General features: G+C 46.9%; 1 protein-coding gene across 1 annotated transcript in view; it reads right to left on the bottom strand.

Annotated features, from left to right (window-relative positions):
- Positions 1–306: 306 nt before the first annotated feature.
- PIN4 (peptidylprolyl cis/trans isomerase, NIMA-interacting 4) overlaps positions 307–16,689 on the bottom strand; it is an 85,767-nt gene continuing 69,384 nt past the window's right edge. Inside the window, exon 4 of the mRNA XM_061178771.1 lies at positions 307–397. Coding sequence (XP_061034754.1) covers positions 307–397 — 91 coding nt within the window. The remainder of the gene's footprint in view (positions 398–16,689) is intronic.

The following is a 16,689-nucleotide window of genomic DNA, read 5'->3' as shown; positions in this document are numbered from 1 at the left end:
GCGAGGTCCTAAAGGCTAATCTTGCTCACCACTGTATCCCCAGTATCTAGCCCAGTAACTGGCACATTGTGAGTGCTGAATGAATGAATGAATGAGAGGTATATCTTGCAGTTCCCCTACAAGCCCTTCCCTCCATCTGTCTTGTATCCTTACTGCACACCTTGTACTTTTTCATTTAAAAAAAAAAAAGCCACAGTTTTTGCTTGTGCTTAAGGGGACAAGGTCAGAAAATGTCACTTTCTCAAATTGGAACTAATACAATCAACAATGAATAGATGAGATCAGCCATCTGCAAAATAATCCACTTTAAGGGTTGGTTTGTAAATGTGGTACCAATGAGACAAGGGTGCTTCTCAGGTCTCTATGGTGACCAGCATGTTGCCACAGGCTGGGAATGTGCCAAATATAAAGAAAGCAATAATGTCAATCAATTGTAACCTGATTGCTGGAGATAATGCTGTATAAGCAGGAGGGCCCTTGTCTACAGGAGGTCTTGAAAAGAGTTGAGCCAAAGAGTGACCCATTTTCTGTGTTTGATCGTCATCAAGTGCTACATGCAGTACTTTGCAGTTTACAAAGCACCTCTGTGTGTTACCTCAGTGAATCTCCATGATGACCCTGCCAAGTGGGCCTTATTCATCATTTTACAGATGACAAAAATAAAGTTCAGGGAGGTGAGTCAACTTGCCCTAAATCACTCCCTACCACTAACATCCACACCTTTACTAAGCCCACAGGGAGTGAGAGGTTTATGAACCCAAGGACAGAAATACCTCTAGGGCAGAGACAGAAAGTTCTTGCCGTGACCAGGTGGTCAACCCACCCACTTGGGTTCAGTCTGATTCTGTGCTCAGTTAACAGCTGTTGGCTTTGAAGAGGTTTGGCTCAGGGCCTTGGGAGGTGGTAGGAGTGGTGTGGGGGAGGATTGCTGCCAGGCCAGTCTTTTGTTCATTCAGCAAACATTTACTGGACAACTACTATGTGCACAACAGTGCTAAGAGATTGGAATATAGTGGTGAATGAGACACAGAACTCCTCCCCAAACTGACGGCCTAATTCCAGGAGCCTGACAAGTAAATGTTTATAAATATGGTGTGATGGACGCTTTGAGAAGGGAAACACAGGGCGCTCTGGGGACCCATAGAAAAGCCATCTACAGTGGTCTGGGGAGGGTCTAGGAAGGCTTCCCAGGGGAATCGATGCCTGAGCTGACAACGGAAGGGACTTAGCAATAGAAAAAGGGGCTGGAGGAACCAGAGGATGGGAAGAACTTTCCAGGGTTAGATAATCAACAAGGACCTACTGTATACCACAGGGAACTAAACTCGATATTATGTAATAACGTATAATGGAAAAGATTCTGAAAAAGAATATATATATATACACTTATATATATAACTGAATCGCTGTGCTGTACACCTGAAACTTACACGATATTGTAAATCAACTATACTTCAACACAATTTAAAAAAAAAAAAATAACTTTCCAGGGAGAGAGTGAAAAAGCTGGGGGGGCGGGGGGGGGGCGAGAGTTTGTGGCAATGAAAAGAAGGGAAAAGATGTGGTGGGGGGGGGGTTGTGAGATGTGAGCCTGGAGAGAGAATCATAAAATCCAAAGTAATATAATAATAACCTCATAATAATAATGTCTAATACAATATAAGAAGATCCACGATGTTATTAATCGTAATTATTAATCATTAGTTGATTCAATCAATAATAGTTTATATGACTGATACTGCTAAGTGTATAATCATAAGATCTCACCTGCAGTGAATGACTAAAGCACATCTTCTCAGGGCACGGAGCTCAGTGCGTTCCACACACTACCTTCTGTCAGTCTCACAACAAGCCTACCAGGTAGGTGCTGCTATTGTCCTACTTTACAAATGAGAAAACTGCAGGTCAGAGAGTTTAAGAAGTGTACTGAAAGTCACATTCGCTATTAGGTGGCTGGTCTGACATCAGGATCGAGGTTTAATATCGACTCCAGAAGGCATAAATTATGAATTTGGGATTAACATATACACACTACTATATATAAAATAGATAAACAACAAGGATCTACTGTATAGCACAGAGAACTATACCCGATATTTTATAATAACCTATAAGGGAAAAGAATCTGAAAAAGAATATATAATTATATGTGTATATATATATATGCATATATATATACATATATATATATCACTGTACTGTCTACCTGAAACTAACACAACATTGTAAATCAACTGTACTTCAATTAAAAACATGTATATAGACTCCAGAACCTATCCTGGAAAATGGCTTGCCTAATAGCACAGTGCCTCATCACACGTGTATAGGAATTTGGACTTAATCTTTTAATTAATTAATTAATTTATTTATTTATTTATTTATTATTTTTGGCTGCATCGGGTCTTCGTTGCTGTGTGCGGGCTTTCTCTAGTTGCAGCGAGCGGGGGCTACTCTTCTTGAGGTGCAGTGGCTTCTCATTGTGGTGGCTTCTTTTGCTGCGGAGCATGGGTTCCAGGCGCGCGGGTTTCAGTAATTGTGACACGTGGGCTTAGTAGTTGTGGCTTGCAAGCTCTAGAGCGCAGGCTCAGTAGTTGTGGCACACGGGCTTAGTTGCTCCGCGGCATGTGGGATCTTCCCGGACCAGGGCTCAAATCCGTGTCCCCTGCGTTGACAGGCGGATCCTTAACCACTGCGCCACCAGGGAAATCCTGGACTTAATCTTAAGAGAAAGTCATAGAAGAGTTTTGGGCAGAGAAGAGACATCCAGATTTTGTTTTCAAAAGCTCACCCTGGCTGCGGGGTGGAAGATGGACTGGAAGGGAGGTAATAGAGGCAGAGAGGGCAGGGGAAGGCTTTGCTTTCTACTCCCTCTCTCAAATGGTGATGGCTTGGACTGGGGAGGTGGTGGTGGGGATGGAGAGAAGGCAGTGGATTCATGAAATATGTAGGAGGTAACATTGACAGGCCCTGGTGCCTGATGGGACGTGGGGAGTGAGGGCAAGGAAAACTTTGAGGATGCCTCCTGGGGCTCTGGCTTAAGCAAATGGATAAGTGGAGGAGCCATTCCTCGAGAAGAGCACGAGAGGAGGAAGAGGTTTCAGGGAAGAAGACACCCATGCAGTTCACACTGCAGGGAGAGCACCAAGTGGTCCAAGAGGCAGCTGGAGAGATGGTTCTGGAGCCCAGAGAAGAGGTGTGGATCAGGCATCAGGAAAAAGAAGGCATCAGCCATGGAGGGATGAGGTCTCCCAGGTGCGCACAGTGAGCAAGGCAAGGGCAGATGTACCCAACCCGTTTGTAGGAGAACCAAGGGTAAAGGGCCTGCAGGGAACAGCGAAGAGTTGGCTTGCTTCTCTGGGAGGAGACAGCGGGCAGACCTGAGGTAGATTAGAGACTTCAACTTCTTGAACTGAAAGGACCTTTGGAAGGTATTTAGTTCAAACCTCTCTCTCAATTATAGATGCCTCCGCAAAGAGGGACACTGGGCAGCCCCATTGCCAATTTGAGCACTCATGTATTTTGTAGCAAGGATGAGGGCTGGGGGGCTGGGTCTTCAGCCATGGGGAGGGCTACTGAGAGCCAATCCCACTCCCTCAACCCATCCCAGTCCACCTTGGGATACAAGGCTCTCACCTGTGTGACAAGGGTTTGATCCAACTGTTTGAAGAGACAGTATAACATAGTGGTTTAGCATACGGCCTTTTTTAAAAAAATAGCTCAGTCTCTCTCTTTTTTTTTAAATTAATTAATTAATTTATTTATTTTTGGCTGCGTTGGGTCTTCGTTGCTGCGTGCAGTCTTTTTCTAGTTGTGGCGAGCAGGGGCTACTCTTCATTGCGGTGCGTGGGCTTCTCATTGCGGTGGCTTCTCTTGTTGCAGAACACGGGCTCTAGGTGCGCAGGCTTCAGTAGCTGTGGCACGCGGGCTCAGTAGTTGTGGCTTGTAGGCTCTAGAGCACAGGCTCAGTAGTTGTGGCACACGGGCTTAGTTGCTCCACGGCATGTGGGATCTTCCCGGACCAGGGCTCGAACCCATATCCTCTGCATTGGCAGGCGGATTCTTAACCACTGTGCCACCAGGGAAGTCCCAGTATCTCTTTTATAAAATTTATTTTTATTATTTTTTAAATCTTTAATTGAAGTATAGTTGATTTACAGTGTTGTGTTAGTTTCTGGTGTACAGCAAAGTGATTCAGTTATACATATATACATATTTTTTCATATTCTTTTCCATTATGGTTTATTACAAGATATTGAATATAATTCCCTGTGCTATACAGTAGGACCTTGTTGTTAAGCATATGGCCTTTACAGCAAGACTGCCTGCATTCAAAACCTCCACCAATATTCACTAGCTGTGTGACGTTGGGCAAGTCAATTTACCCCCTAACGCGATTCTCAGCTTTCCCATCTGTAAAAGGGGATAATAATTGTACCAACCTCATAGCGTTTGTTGTGAGGATAAAATGAACTAGAACAGGGACTTCCTTGGTGGCACAGTGGTTAAGAATCTGCCTGCCAATGCAGGGGACATGGGTTCGAGCCCTGGTCCAGGAAGATCTCACATGCCGTGGAGCAACTAAGCCCATGAGCCACAACTACTGAGCCCGTGCGCCACAACTACTGAGCCTGCGCACCATAACTACTGAAGCCCATGTGCCTAGGGTGCGTGCTCCACAACAAGAGAAGCCACCGCAATGAGAAGCCTGCGCACCACAACAAAGAGTAGCGCCCACTCACCACAACTAGAGAAAGCCCATGCGCAGCAACGAAGACCCAACACAGTCAAAAATAAATAAATTTATTTTTAAAAAAATGAACTAGAACATTCCCTGGCAGGTAGTAAACTCTATTGAATGTTAGCTGATTCTGGCCAACAAGAATGTATCTGACCCATTACAGTTTCCAAATCCAAATTCTCCAGGGCCCAATTGCTCAATAAAAATGCTTAGGGCAGGACTTCCCTCATGGTGCAGTGGTTAAGAATCCGCCTGCCAATGCAAGGGACACGGGTTTGAACCCTGGTCCAGGAAGATCCCACATGCCGCGGAGCAACTAAGCCCGTGTGCCACAACTACTGAGCCTGCGCTCTAGAGCCTGCAAGCCACAATTACTGAAGCCCGCGTGCCTAGATCCCGTGCTCTAGATCCCGCAGTGAAGAGGGTAGCCCCCCGCTCCTCGCAACTAGAGAAAGCCGGCGCGCGGCAACGAAGACCCAAGGCAGCCAAAAATAAATTAATTTTTAAAAATGTTTAAAAAAATGCTTAGGGCGGGCTTCCCTGGTGGCGCAGTGGTTGAGAATCTGCCTGCCAATGCAGGGGACACGGGTTCGAGCCCTGGTCTGGGAAGATCCCACATGCCGCGGAGCAACTAGGCCCGTGAGCCACAATTGCTGAGCCTGCGCGTCTGGAGCCTGTGCTCCGCAACAAGAGAGGCCGTGATAGTGAGAGGTCCGCGCACCGCGATGAAGAGTGGCCCCCCGCTCGCTGCAACTAGAGAAAGCCCTCGCACAGAAACGAAGACCCAACACAGCCAAAAAATATATATAAATAAATTAATTAATTTAAAAAAAATGCTTAGGGCATTCGTATAGCAGGAACAACAACAAAAGTGTTTGAGGAAAGAATATGATAGCTGATATTTCAAGAGACTCCATCAAAGGAGTCATCACAGGAAAAAAACCGAACTTGGTTGGACTTTCCCTTTTTACATTCTGTGATAAGTTCTACTCTGAATCACCTACTGATAGCACTAGTATTGAGTGTAGATTTGGTGCGGGGCTGGTTTACAGGTAGAATCTACATCTTTTTAGTAGTTAGAGCCTCTGGATCATAGTCTCATATAATCCCATTTGAGCCTCTCCTCAAGCCTGAGAGGGAGGTGTCATTTATATCTTTCTTTGTAGAGGTAGAAAATAAGGCTCAGAGAGGTCAAGAATCTTGGTCCAAGTTCACACAATGAATAGGGATGGGGCTGGATGGAAACCCAGGCAGTCTATTGCCTGAGCCTCCCATGAAGTGGAGGGTTGGTGTTTGTGGTTCTGGAGGGGAGTTCCTCGGCATGGGCCTATTGGTCCCATGTAAGGGGAATTCATGTTTTCATGCAAGGAGTAAGGGAGTAAGGAGGCCCTGGTGGTAGGCCCCAGGCCAGGGTGATTCAGGCAGAAGGCAAAGATGGCTCTTTTGGAAAGCCCCCTCCTTGGGGGCCGTATGTTCACAATCAGTATGTGTACCACTGGGGTGGGAGGGGTGGGCTGTCCTGGTCAGTGGCCAAGCCAGATGTTTGTCATGTGACTCCCCACAGCGCAGAGCTCGCTACCCCTCACCATGTGGGAATTTGTGTGCCATAGCTCCAACCAGCTTCATCCCTTAATTCAGACGGCTTCAAAGATCCTCTGGGCTGAGGTTGGCCCAAGGCAGAGCCAGGGAGGAAGAAGGTTGGCCTCCCATCCTCTCACAACTCCCTGTTGGGGCCCGTTTCCTCGCACATGACTTTCTTTCCCTCACACTCTTTCTATGCCCAGATGCTCCCTGTCCTCCTGCAGCTTTCCCCACCGTAGGACGTCCACTAAGGCCTGCCTGGCCATTGGCTCCATGTCACCCTGCCTGTTGTGAAGGATGAATCCCTTTGCCCCTCTTTTCCTCCTAACAAAGCCCCACTCATCCTTACAGTCCCCTCCAATGTTGGTTGGCCCTCCTATGAAGCTTCTTCAGCTTCCCCAGAAAGGGAAGGGCAGAGGGGCAAGTGCTCAGGGAGCACATACTCTGTGCCAGCTGTAGCCCTGGGGGTTTTACATACTTCACCTCATTCAATCTTCACAGCAGCCCTGTGAGGTTCTACAGGTAAAGGAACCTGGGTTCGGTGATGGAAAGCAACCTGCGCAAGGTCCCACAGCCGAGAAGGGCAGGGATCTAGCACAATTTAACTCCCAAGTCCCTATGAACTTGAACTCTCTCCGGATTATACCGCACTGCCTGTCCCAGGACACGTTCCTCCTTGATCACCTTCAACTCCTTTCTTTTTATCCTACCACATGTCCAATCCATCAGCAAATCCCATTGGCTCTACCTTCAAAGTATATCCAGAATCTACCACTTCACCATCTCCACAGGCACCACCCTGGTCTAAGCTCCCATCATCTTTCACCTGGATTACTACAGTGGTACCCTAACTGCTCCTTTGCCCCCCCTCCCACAGTGCTCCTAACTGCTTCACCCTTGCCCCTCACCACCCTCCGCCTCAACACACACACAGTCTATTTATCACACAGAAGCTAGAGGGAGCCCATTAAAACACAAGTCAAATCATGTGTCTTCAACTCAAAATCCTGCCCTGGCTCTTGTTTCACTTACAGTGTCCGTCCTTATGTTGGCCTACATGGCCTGTGTGCTCTGTTTCTGCCTCTCTCCTAACCCTCTCTCCCTTGCTCACTCTGCTCTGGCTATTCTGGACTCACTGCTGCTCCTCCGGATACACCAGACATGCTCTTGTTTCAGGGCCTTTGTACATACTGTTTCTTCTGCCTGGAACATTCTTGGAAATCTGCACAGCTTGCTGCCTCACTTCTTTCAAGTCTTCATTCAAATGATACCTTCTCAGTGAGACTTTCGCCATCACCCTGTTTAAAAATTTCCACCCCTGCCCTACCAACGCTTCCTGTTCCTACTTGCCTGTTTTATTTTTCTCCCTTGTTTGCACTTATCACCAACTGTGATGGCTCATTTTATGTGTCAACTTGACTGGGCCATGGGGTGCCCAGATATTTGGCTAAACATTATCTCTGGGTGTGTCTGTGAGGGTGTTTCTGTATGAGATTAACATTTGAAACCCATAGACCTGAGAAAAGCAGATTGCCCTCTCCAATGTGAATGGGCCTCACCCAATCCATTGAAAGCCTGAATATGATAAAAGGTTGAGGAAGAAAGAAATCCTTCCTCTCTGCGTGAGGGATATCAGTTCCCTCTTGCCTTTGGACTTGGACTGGAACTTATACTATCGGTTCTCCTGGCTCAGGCCTTTGGACTTGGACTGGAACTATCTATACCATTGGCTCTCCTGGGGCTCCAGCTTGCCCACTGCATGTCTTGGACTTCTCAAGCCTCCAAAATTGCGTGAGCCAATTCCTTATAGTAAATCTCTTTATGTATATATACACATCCTATTGGTTCTGTTTCTCTGGAGAACCCAGACAAATACACCAACCAACAGTATTCTTTCATTATTTAAGAAAAAAATTGTTGGTCTCCCTCCACGCCAACGTAAACTTCATGAAGACAGGGATTTTTGTCCGTTTTGTTCACTGCTATATCCTCAGCACAATGCCTGGTACTTAATAAATATATGTTGAATGAATAATGGCCCTTATAATTGTACCTTGTTTGTGTGTCTTGTGTATGTGTGTGGGGGTGTGTGTGTGTGTCTCCCAGGAGTCTGTGACATACTGCACCACAGAATGGTCTTTGCAGCCCTAATGCCAGGCAAAGTGCCCACCACCAAAAGTGCCCAGTACGTATTGAATGAAATGCCTTGATATGATCCATCCAGAATGTTGAGCTTCCAGAACCAAACAGGTGCGGACAAAGAATGTTGCCTGCCATTCCAGTAAACATCAAATGTTGCCGCCATCAAGCCATAAGCCACTGCAGCCTCCCCCCACATGCATCCCTTCAAGGTGCACCCTGAGGGGAATTCAGATGGAGAAAACCAGAAAACATTCCTTTGCTTTGGATACTGACTGGGCTTAGATAGTTAAGATGCATATCTAAGGAAGAATTTCAATGACCCCAGACTCTTGCATCTACTCATACGTAGAAAAAGCACTAAAATAATTAACTGAGATAGCTGATCCTCATGACTAGCAGTAACTTTTCCCAAGATGTATGCTTGACATTATGTATTTCCCAGGCAAAAAAAAAAATAAAAAAATTCCTGTGTATCCTGGCTCCTCCCCTACCTCTTTAGGAGCAGCTCCTGAGAGCCATGTGAGAGGCTGACTCCCGGGCTACAGTCCTCAGTAAGGTCCCCCTCCCCCCCCACCCCCACCCCCATCCTCCCAAACTTAACTTGAAACTGTTAGGTTGTGTGTGTTTTTCTTCAATGGGCACAGGACAGAGCCCTCCTCAGTACCCTCCTCAGTACCGAGTGCAGGAAGACTCCCTCTCTGTTTCCCCCACCCCGCCCCAAACCCCAACCTCGGCTCAGCCACCTCCGCCCGGCCTCCCTCCCTCCCTCCCTTGCCTCTTCCCTCCCTTCCCCCAGCCAAGCCCTCCGCGCCCGCCCGGGTACAGGCGATTATCTGGGGGTGGTAATTATTGCGAGTAAATTGGAAGTTGTTTTGCCCAGGGCTGTGTCTCACGCAGGTCGATTTGTATGCTTCCTGGGCACTTGTGACAATCCAGAAATGCCATAGCAACGGCCCCGGCGCCACCGGGCTCCGGGCGGCCGGCAGGGCCGGGGGCACAGCCGCACTCCCAGGCCGGCCTCCCGGAGCCTCGTTTTCCCCGCTGCTACCACCGGATGTTATACTAACCCGCACGCGGGCTGTCGTGGGACAGAAACAAGATAATGGCTGGAACAGTTTGTACAACTGTAAATCGAGGGCCGGTTATGAGAACAATGATTATTCTTCTCTGTGGGATTGTCTCCTTTCCCATTTATTTCTCCCCGCCTTTCTGCGGCTCCCCCTGCCGCCTCGCCCCCGCCCGGAGCCAGCGCCTGCCAGATTCCCCCGCCGCCGCAGGAGCGAGGGCCCTGCTGGCCCGCCTTTGTTCAGTGCAAAAATCACGGCCCCTGAACACCTTTTGGCGATGAGGCCCACAGAGATACTGCCAGCTCATCCCGCGGGGGCCAAGCCACTGATTAAATTGTATTCACTCTGCCTTTCGGTCATTCAGATGGGCTGGGACGAGGCCAGCTGGAATTAGTGACAAATTTGAAGCAGAGAATATTGACAAAGAAAGGACGTTTTATTGCCTGCAATGACACGCGATAATTCAAAGGAGGCTCCCTGAGTGTTTCCAAAGAGAGATTTAGTCAGGGAATAGATAAGACTTTTGCTAATTATTTGGATAGACGCAGACCTTAAAGTCCTTAAAATCAGTTTTGTTCCTTCCAAGGAGATGAAAAACAACCCTTCCTTCTCCAATCGCCTCCTCTGTATCTAAATCTGAGATCCTGACCAAGAGAAGGCTTTGAAAACAAGAAAGCACTGTTGAACTATTCATTCATTCCAAACATTTTTTAAGCACCTACTATGTGCCAGAACTATTGCGGGTATTGGACATCCAGATATGGAGCTAATGTTCTAGAGAAGGAACAGACAGTATGGAAGTAAACAGAAAGGAGATAAGTTTAAATAGTAGTAAGGGCTCTAAAGGATATAAACAGGAAGGTCTCGAGGGAGAGGTGGCTGAGATTTAAATGATAAGGAGCCAGCCATACTAAGATTTTAGGGGAAGGTGTTCCTGGCAGAGGGAATAGCAAATGTAAAGACCCTCTGTGGAAATGGGCTTGGTAGTTCCAAGAAGAGAAAGCCAATGTGGTTGAGGTGAAATGAACAAACAAGATGAGACTCGGACAGGCCAGGTCACTAGGGATTTGCAGGCCACAGTAAGGAGTTCGGATGGTATTTTCAGTGCATTGTGAACTCACTGAAAGGTCTTAAGCAAAGGCGTGATGTGATCTGGTTTATATTTTTAAAAAAGATTATTGGCTGCTGTTTGAAGAACGGATTAGATTTTCCTAATAAGAAAAATGGACTGGGAGACAGGAATAGGAGTACAGGGGCTGGTTAGGAAGCCATTGGTAAATGCCAGGTGGCTTAGGCTTGGGTGCTTGCAGTTGGGTGGGGAGAGGTGGAGAGCTTCAGGATGTATTTTGAAGACAGAGCCCACTGGGCTTGGTGATGGATTGGATGAGGGACAGAGAAGAGACAACGTTTCTAGTTTCTGGGTTTGGGACTTGAGCAAGTGAGTGGATGGTGGTGTCATATATAGAGATGGGGAAGACTGGAGCAGATCAGGTTTGAGGGTTGGGAATCGATACTTCTCTTTTGGATGTTTTCAGTGTGAGATCTCAGGGACGCTTTGGTATAGGAGTCTGGGGCTCAAGTGAGAGGTTTGGACCTAAGAAAGACATTTGGGAGTCCTTAATATTTAGCTAAGAGTTCTGGGAATTCTTGGTGACTTGTTCAAAGCTAACAATAGGCTAGAACAGAAACAGGGGATGGGGGTGGGGATAAATGCCTCCCTCCCTGCCTCCAAAACAATACCCTTGCCCTCCACTTGAATGCCCTTGACTTGTCTCAGTGAAGACTTACTCTCAGGGGAGATGCAAAATAAAACTATCAGGTATGCTTTTTTAATAGTTAGAAAGGTGAAGATCAAAAGGTTGGAAAACACAGTTAGCAAAGATGTGGGGAAACAGCACCCTCATATATTGTTCATGCGAATGTAAGTTTGCCCATCCCTTATGGAGGGCAATTTAGCAGGTTCTATCAAAATGAGAAAGACACATACACTTTGACCCAACAATTCCACTTTTAGGAAATTATCCTACAGATATACTCACACATATTCACAGAAATGCATGTACCAGGATATTTATTGCCGCAATGTTTGTGATAGCAAAAGATTGGAAAAAATATCCATCAACGAGACTGGTCAAATAAATTAAAATGCACTCTTACAATGGCATATATGGAGCCATTAAAACAAAGGAAGCTCTTGATGTTTTTATTTACTATTTTTTAATTGAGATGAAATTCACATAACATTAACGTCACTATTTTAACCATTTTAAAGTATAAAATGCAGTGTCTTTATGTTTCTTTTTTTTTTAACATCTTTATTGGAGTATAATTGCTTTATAATGTTGTGTTAGTTTCTGCTGTATAACAAAGTGAATCAGCTGTAAATATACATATATCCCCATATCCCCTCCCTCTTGTGTCTCCCTCCCACCCCTCTAGGTGGTCACAAAGCACCGAGCTGATCTCCCCATGCAATGCAGCTGCTTTCCACTAGCTATCTATTTTACATTTGGTAGTGTATATGTGTCAACGCTACTCTCTCACTTCGTCCCAGCTTACCCTTCCCCCTCCCCGTGTCCTCTCTATGTCTGCGTCTTTATTCCTGTCCTGCCCCTAGGTTCATCAGAACCTTTTTTTTTTTTTTAGATTCCATATATATGTGTTAGCATACGGTATTTGTTTTTCTCTTTCTGACTTACTTCACTCCGTATGACAGACTCTAGGTCCATCCACCTCACTACAAATAATTCAATTTCGTTTCTTTTTATGGCTAATATTCCATTGTATATATGTGCCACATCTTCTTTATCCATTCATCTGTCGATGGACACTCAGGTTGCTTCCATATCCTGGCTATTGTAAATAGTGCTGCAGTGAACATTGTGGTACATGACTCTTTTTGAATTGTGGTTTTCTCAGGGTGTCTTTATGTTTTTATGTGAAACACTGTCCAAGATATATTGGTAAGTGCCTACCCTCACTCACCTTCGGTTCCCACTTCTGCTGGTGATAGTGGGAGGGACTTTTTCCAATGGGTATCTTTGAAAAGCCTCCATGACCCAGGACGCTGAGAGGGTTTGTTGCTAGGGAAAGGTGGCGGTAATATATTAATCAGTGGTTCTCAGACTGCTGCACATTAGTGTCACCTGGGGAGATTTTTAAAATGCCCTTGCCCAGGCCCCACCTCTAGAGATTTTTGATTTAATTAGTCAGGGGTGGGGCCTGGGCATGATTTTTTAAATTGAGGTGTAATTAACACATGGTAAACTGCATAGGTCTTTTTTTTTTAATTTATTTTAATTTATTTATTTTTGGCTGTGTTGGGTCTTCTTTGCTGCGTGCGGGCTTTCTCTAGTTGCGGCGAGCGGGGGCTACTCTTCGTTGTGGTGTGCCGGCTTCTCATTGCGGTGGCTTCTCTTGATGTGGAGCACGGGCTCTAGGCACAAGGGCTTCAGTAGTTGCAGCATGCAGGCTCAGTAGTTGCGGCACACGGGCTCTAGGGCACGTGGGCTTCAGTAGTTGTGACGTGTGGGCTCAGTAGTTGTGGCTCACAGGCTCTAGAGTGCAGGCTCAGTAGTTGTGGCGCATGGGCTTAGTTGCTCCATGGCATGTGGGATCTTCCTGGACCAGGGATCGAACCCATGTCCCCTGCATTGGCAGGCGGATTCTTAACCACTGCACCACCAGGGAAGTCCCCAATCATTTTATTGTTGATTTGTAGGAACTCTGTATATATTCTGGATACTAGTCCTTTGTCAGATACATGTATTGCAAATATAATCACTGTTTAAAATATCCCCAGTGATTCTAACATGAATCTAGGGTTGAGAACTCCTGGTACACTAAAGATCAGCCCCAGAGGCTCCCTACTTTTATGAGTCTCCAAATCTGCCCCCTGGCAACTATGCCTGAGGACTGGTTCTTCAATCTATGTGAACGTCCAGGTCTGTGAGGATTTTAGGAGTGAGGGGTGCCTTGTCAGTCTTCCTCCTGTGGATCTGTCTGGCTTCTTGGACAGGTCTATTCATCTGAATTGTTCTCTTATCCTCTGATATGAGACCTTGGTTAAGTGTTTTCTTGTCTCCACCCTAAAATTTTCCTCATGTGAAACTTGACCTTATTGCTTGACCCATTCTTACCACCTTGAGATGGTGTGTGTCAAAGGGACAAAGATAAGTTTTCTCCTGAATGGAGCAAGCTATATCCCAGGCACAGAAGGAGTGTGAATTTCTGTATCTCCTCTCAGCCATCATCCTCAGTCTGCCTACCTGCTCACTGATAGGGAGACTCACTTTCTAGTAGCCTCGGCAACCATTCACCAAGGGGCTGAGAGTTGATAGCCTGGCCTGGTCTCTTTGAATCTGCTGTGTACTTGCTTCATGACCTTGCGTAATGCAATTAACCTCCCTGAGTTTTGATATCCGTGGTTGGTGAAGGAGAACTGTCATTTCTTGCTTGTTGTAGGGGAAATGGCTGGCATAAAGTAGGTGCTCACAAAGCCATTAGTTCCCTCAGAAGGGGAGCTGGGAAAGCTTGGCTCTAGGAGCAGTGCAGCTGGGCTGTGAGAGGAGCTCTCTGCTTGGGGATTTGCCATGCCCTCAACATGCCCTGGTGTCATGTATCTGCCCCTTCCCTCCACACCTTCAGAGGCCTAGACTGGCCAAGGTCCCTCCTGCTGTGTTGTCCTCGCCCTGCCCTTCTTGGCTAATTTGAACAAAGCATCCCACGAGGGCCCCTAGGCTCTTTAAGCTCAGAGCAGATGGCTGGGAAGCCAGTTCTTTGGGACATACAGTTCCTGACTCAGATCTGGGCAGGGGGCCAAGGCCTTCGAAGGGCTGGAGAAAAACGTAACCCTCATCCCCCACACGAGAGCTTGTAGTTTTTACTGTCTGTCTCTTTTAGTGCCAAAGAAGAAAGAAAAAGGACCACAGAGGTTAAGATTAAGTCCCCCCCACTCGACACCTCCAGGAATCCCTTCTTGGGCTTCCAGGGTGGAGCCTTGATTCCAGCTTTTGGGAGAGGCACCCATCCGTGTAGGGAGGGTCTCTCTGCTGCTTCAGGGGGTTGAGAAAGCTGAAAAGGAACTCACAGGGAGCTCCCAGAAATGCCCTTGACCTGGGGAACAAGTGGGTACAGGACATCCAGAGAATCTACAACTCTTGGACCTGGCTAGAGCCCATCCATCTCACAGCCAAGCATGCATGACTTTGTCCCTGCCCAAGACTTGGGAAAGGAATAGAAAAGGAAAGTCTTGTTCCTGGGTGTAACTCAGATTCCTTTACGCTATTTCCAGGCCCCTCTTGAAGCAGGTTCAAGAGGGAAACAGGGCAATGCCGGCAAGAGGAGTGGTTGGGATGGGCGTGCTTGGACCTCCCCTCTTCCCTGGTTCCTGGTCCCCATTATTGTTTTGGATATATCAATCCCACCCACAGCCTCATTCGAGCTCACTAACATGGTGCCCATTGCTCTCCTTTAGGATTAGTGAATTGACAATTCATCCATCCATCCCTCCAACAAATATTTACTTATCAGCTACTACGTGTAGGTACTTGCTAAGCTCTGTGAAGCTGTAACTGTTCAAAAGACAGATCTGTCCTTCACACAGCTCACATGAACATGGGGGAGCCAGAGAGGTAATCAGGCAGCCACATTCCATGGACTAAATCTAAAGATAAAGGCAAGGTGTGTCACATTGCATCACAGAGGACCACTGCTGAGAAGGATCATGGAAGGTCTCTGGAAGGAGGGAGACCTGAGAGCCAAGAAGTGGATTAGGGGATAGTGAGACAAAAAGGAAAGTCCAGACAGAGGAAACAGCACGTGAGAGGGCCTAGAGGCAAGATTTGAGTAAGTGGAGGTGGTTCAGTTTGAGACGATCATGGGGTGTGTGTGTGTGTGTGTGTGTGTGTGTGTGTGTGTGTAGGGGCCGTGAAGAAGTGAGACATAAGGCGGGAGAAGCAGTCAGGCGCCAGATCAGGGAGGCTTTGTAAGCCATGGTGAGAAGGCAGGATTTGATTTTGAGGGCAAAGAGGTGGCTTTGAAGGGTTTAGACTGGCCCATGACATGATCAGATTGGTGTTTTTGCAAGATCACTCTGGTTTCTGGGTGCGGAGACAATGAGGCACAGGCACAAATATAAAAGCTGGAAGAAAGTCAGGAGGCTATTGCAGTGAGCCAGGCTAGAGATAATGGTGGCATAGACCAGAATGGTGGCAGTGGAGATTGGCAGTGGCAGTTGGATTTGAGATATATTTTGGAGGTAGAGGCAACAGGACTTATTGGTAGATTGGAAAGATGCCTCCCAGTTTCTGACTTGAACAATTGGGGGATTGGTAGTGCTGTTCATGGAGACAGGGAATATTGAGGGAACAGGTGTAGGGGAAGGTAGGAAATGAAGTCAGTGTCATGTTGAGTTCGAGCTTCCAGGAAGACATGGCCTGTAGCCATCTGGCCATATAGGTCTGAAACTCAGGAGAGAGGATGAGGTTACAGACAGAATTGTTATGTGTTGGGAGTGGATGAGGTAGCCCAAGGAGAGTGGAGGATGCCATGTTTTCTACAGCAGCACTGTCCTTCCTGTCAAAGGATTCCCTCCCCTTTGGTGCCTGCTTCAGCCCAAACCCTAGGAGACAGTTTAGAAAGCACTCATCAGACTTTGCAATTTAGTGCAAAGACCCTGTGGATAATCCTAACTCCTGGCTCCCTCTTTCCTCTCAGTTCCTGCCATTTCCACAGCATCTCAGGCTGACTTGTTTCCAGTAAGAATTTATCCAGCCCCGAGGCTTCCCTGGTGGCACAGTGGTTAAGAATCCACCTGCCAATGCAGGCGGCATGGGTTCAAGCCCTGGTCCAGGAAGATCCCACATGCCGTGGAGCAACTAAGCCTGTGTGCCACAACTACTGAGCCCATGTGCCACAACTACTGAAGCCTGCGTGCCTAGAGCCCGTGCTCCGCAACAAGAGAAGCCACTGCAATGAGAAGCCCGCGCACCGCAATGAAGAGTAGACCCCACTCGCCACAGCTAGAGAATGCCCGCGTGCAGCAGCGAAGACCCAATGCAGCCAAAAATAAAATAAATAAAATATATAAATTTTTTTTTATAGAGGAGCTTGTTAACCCAGTGAATTTCTTTTTTTTTTTAAAGCAGATATTCATTTTTA

Source organism: Eubalaena glacialis, chromosome X (genome assembly GCF_028564815.1).
Source record: "Eubalaena glacialis isolate mEubGla1 chromosome X, mEubGla1.1.hap2.+ XY, whole genome shotgun sequence".
In the NCBI taxonomy this organism is placed as follows: Eukaryota; Metazoa; Chordata; class Mammalia; order Artiodactyla; family Balaenidae; genus Eubalaena; species Eubalaena glacialis.
The sequence above is the reverse complement of the archived record's forward strand: the minus strand, read 5'-3'. Positions and strand labels throughout refer to the sequence as shown.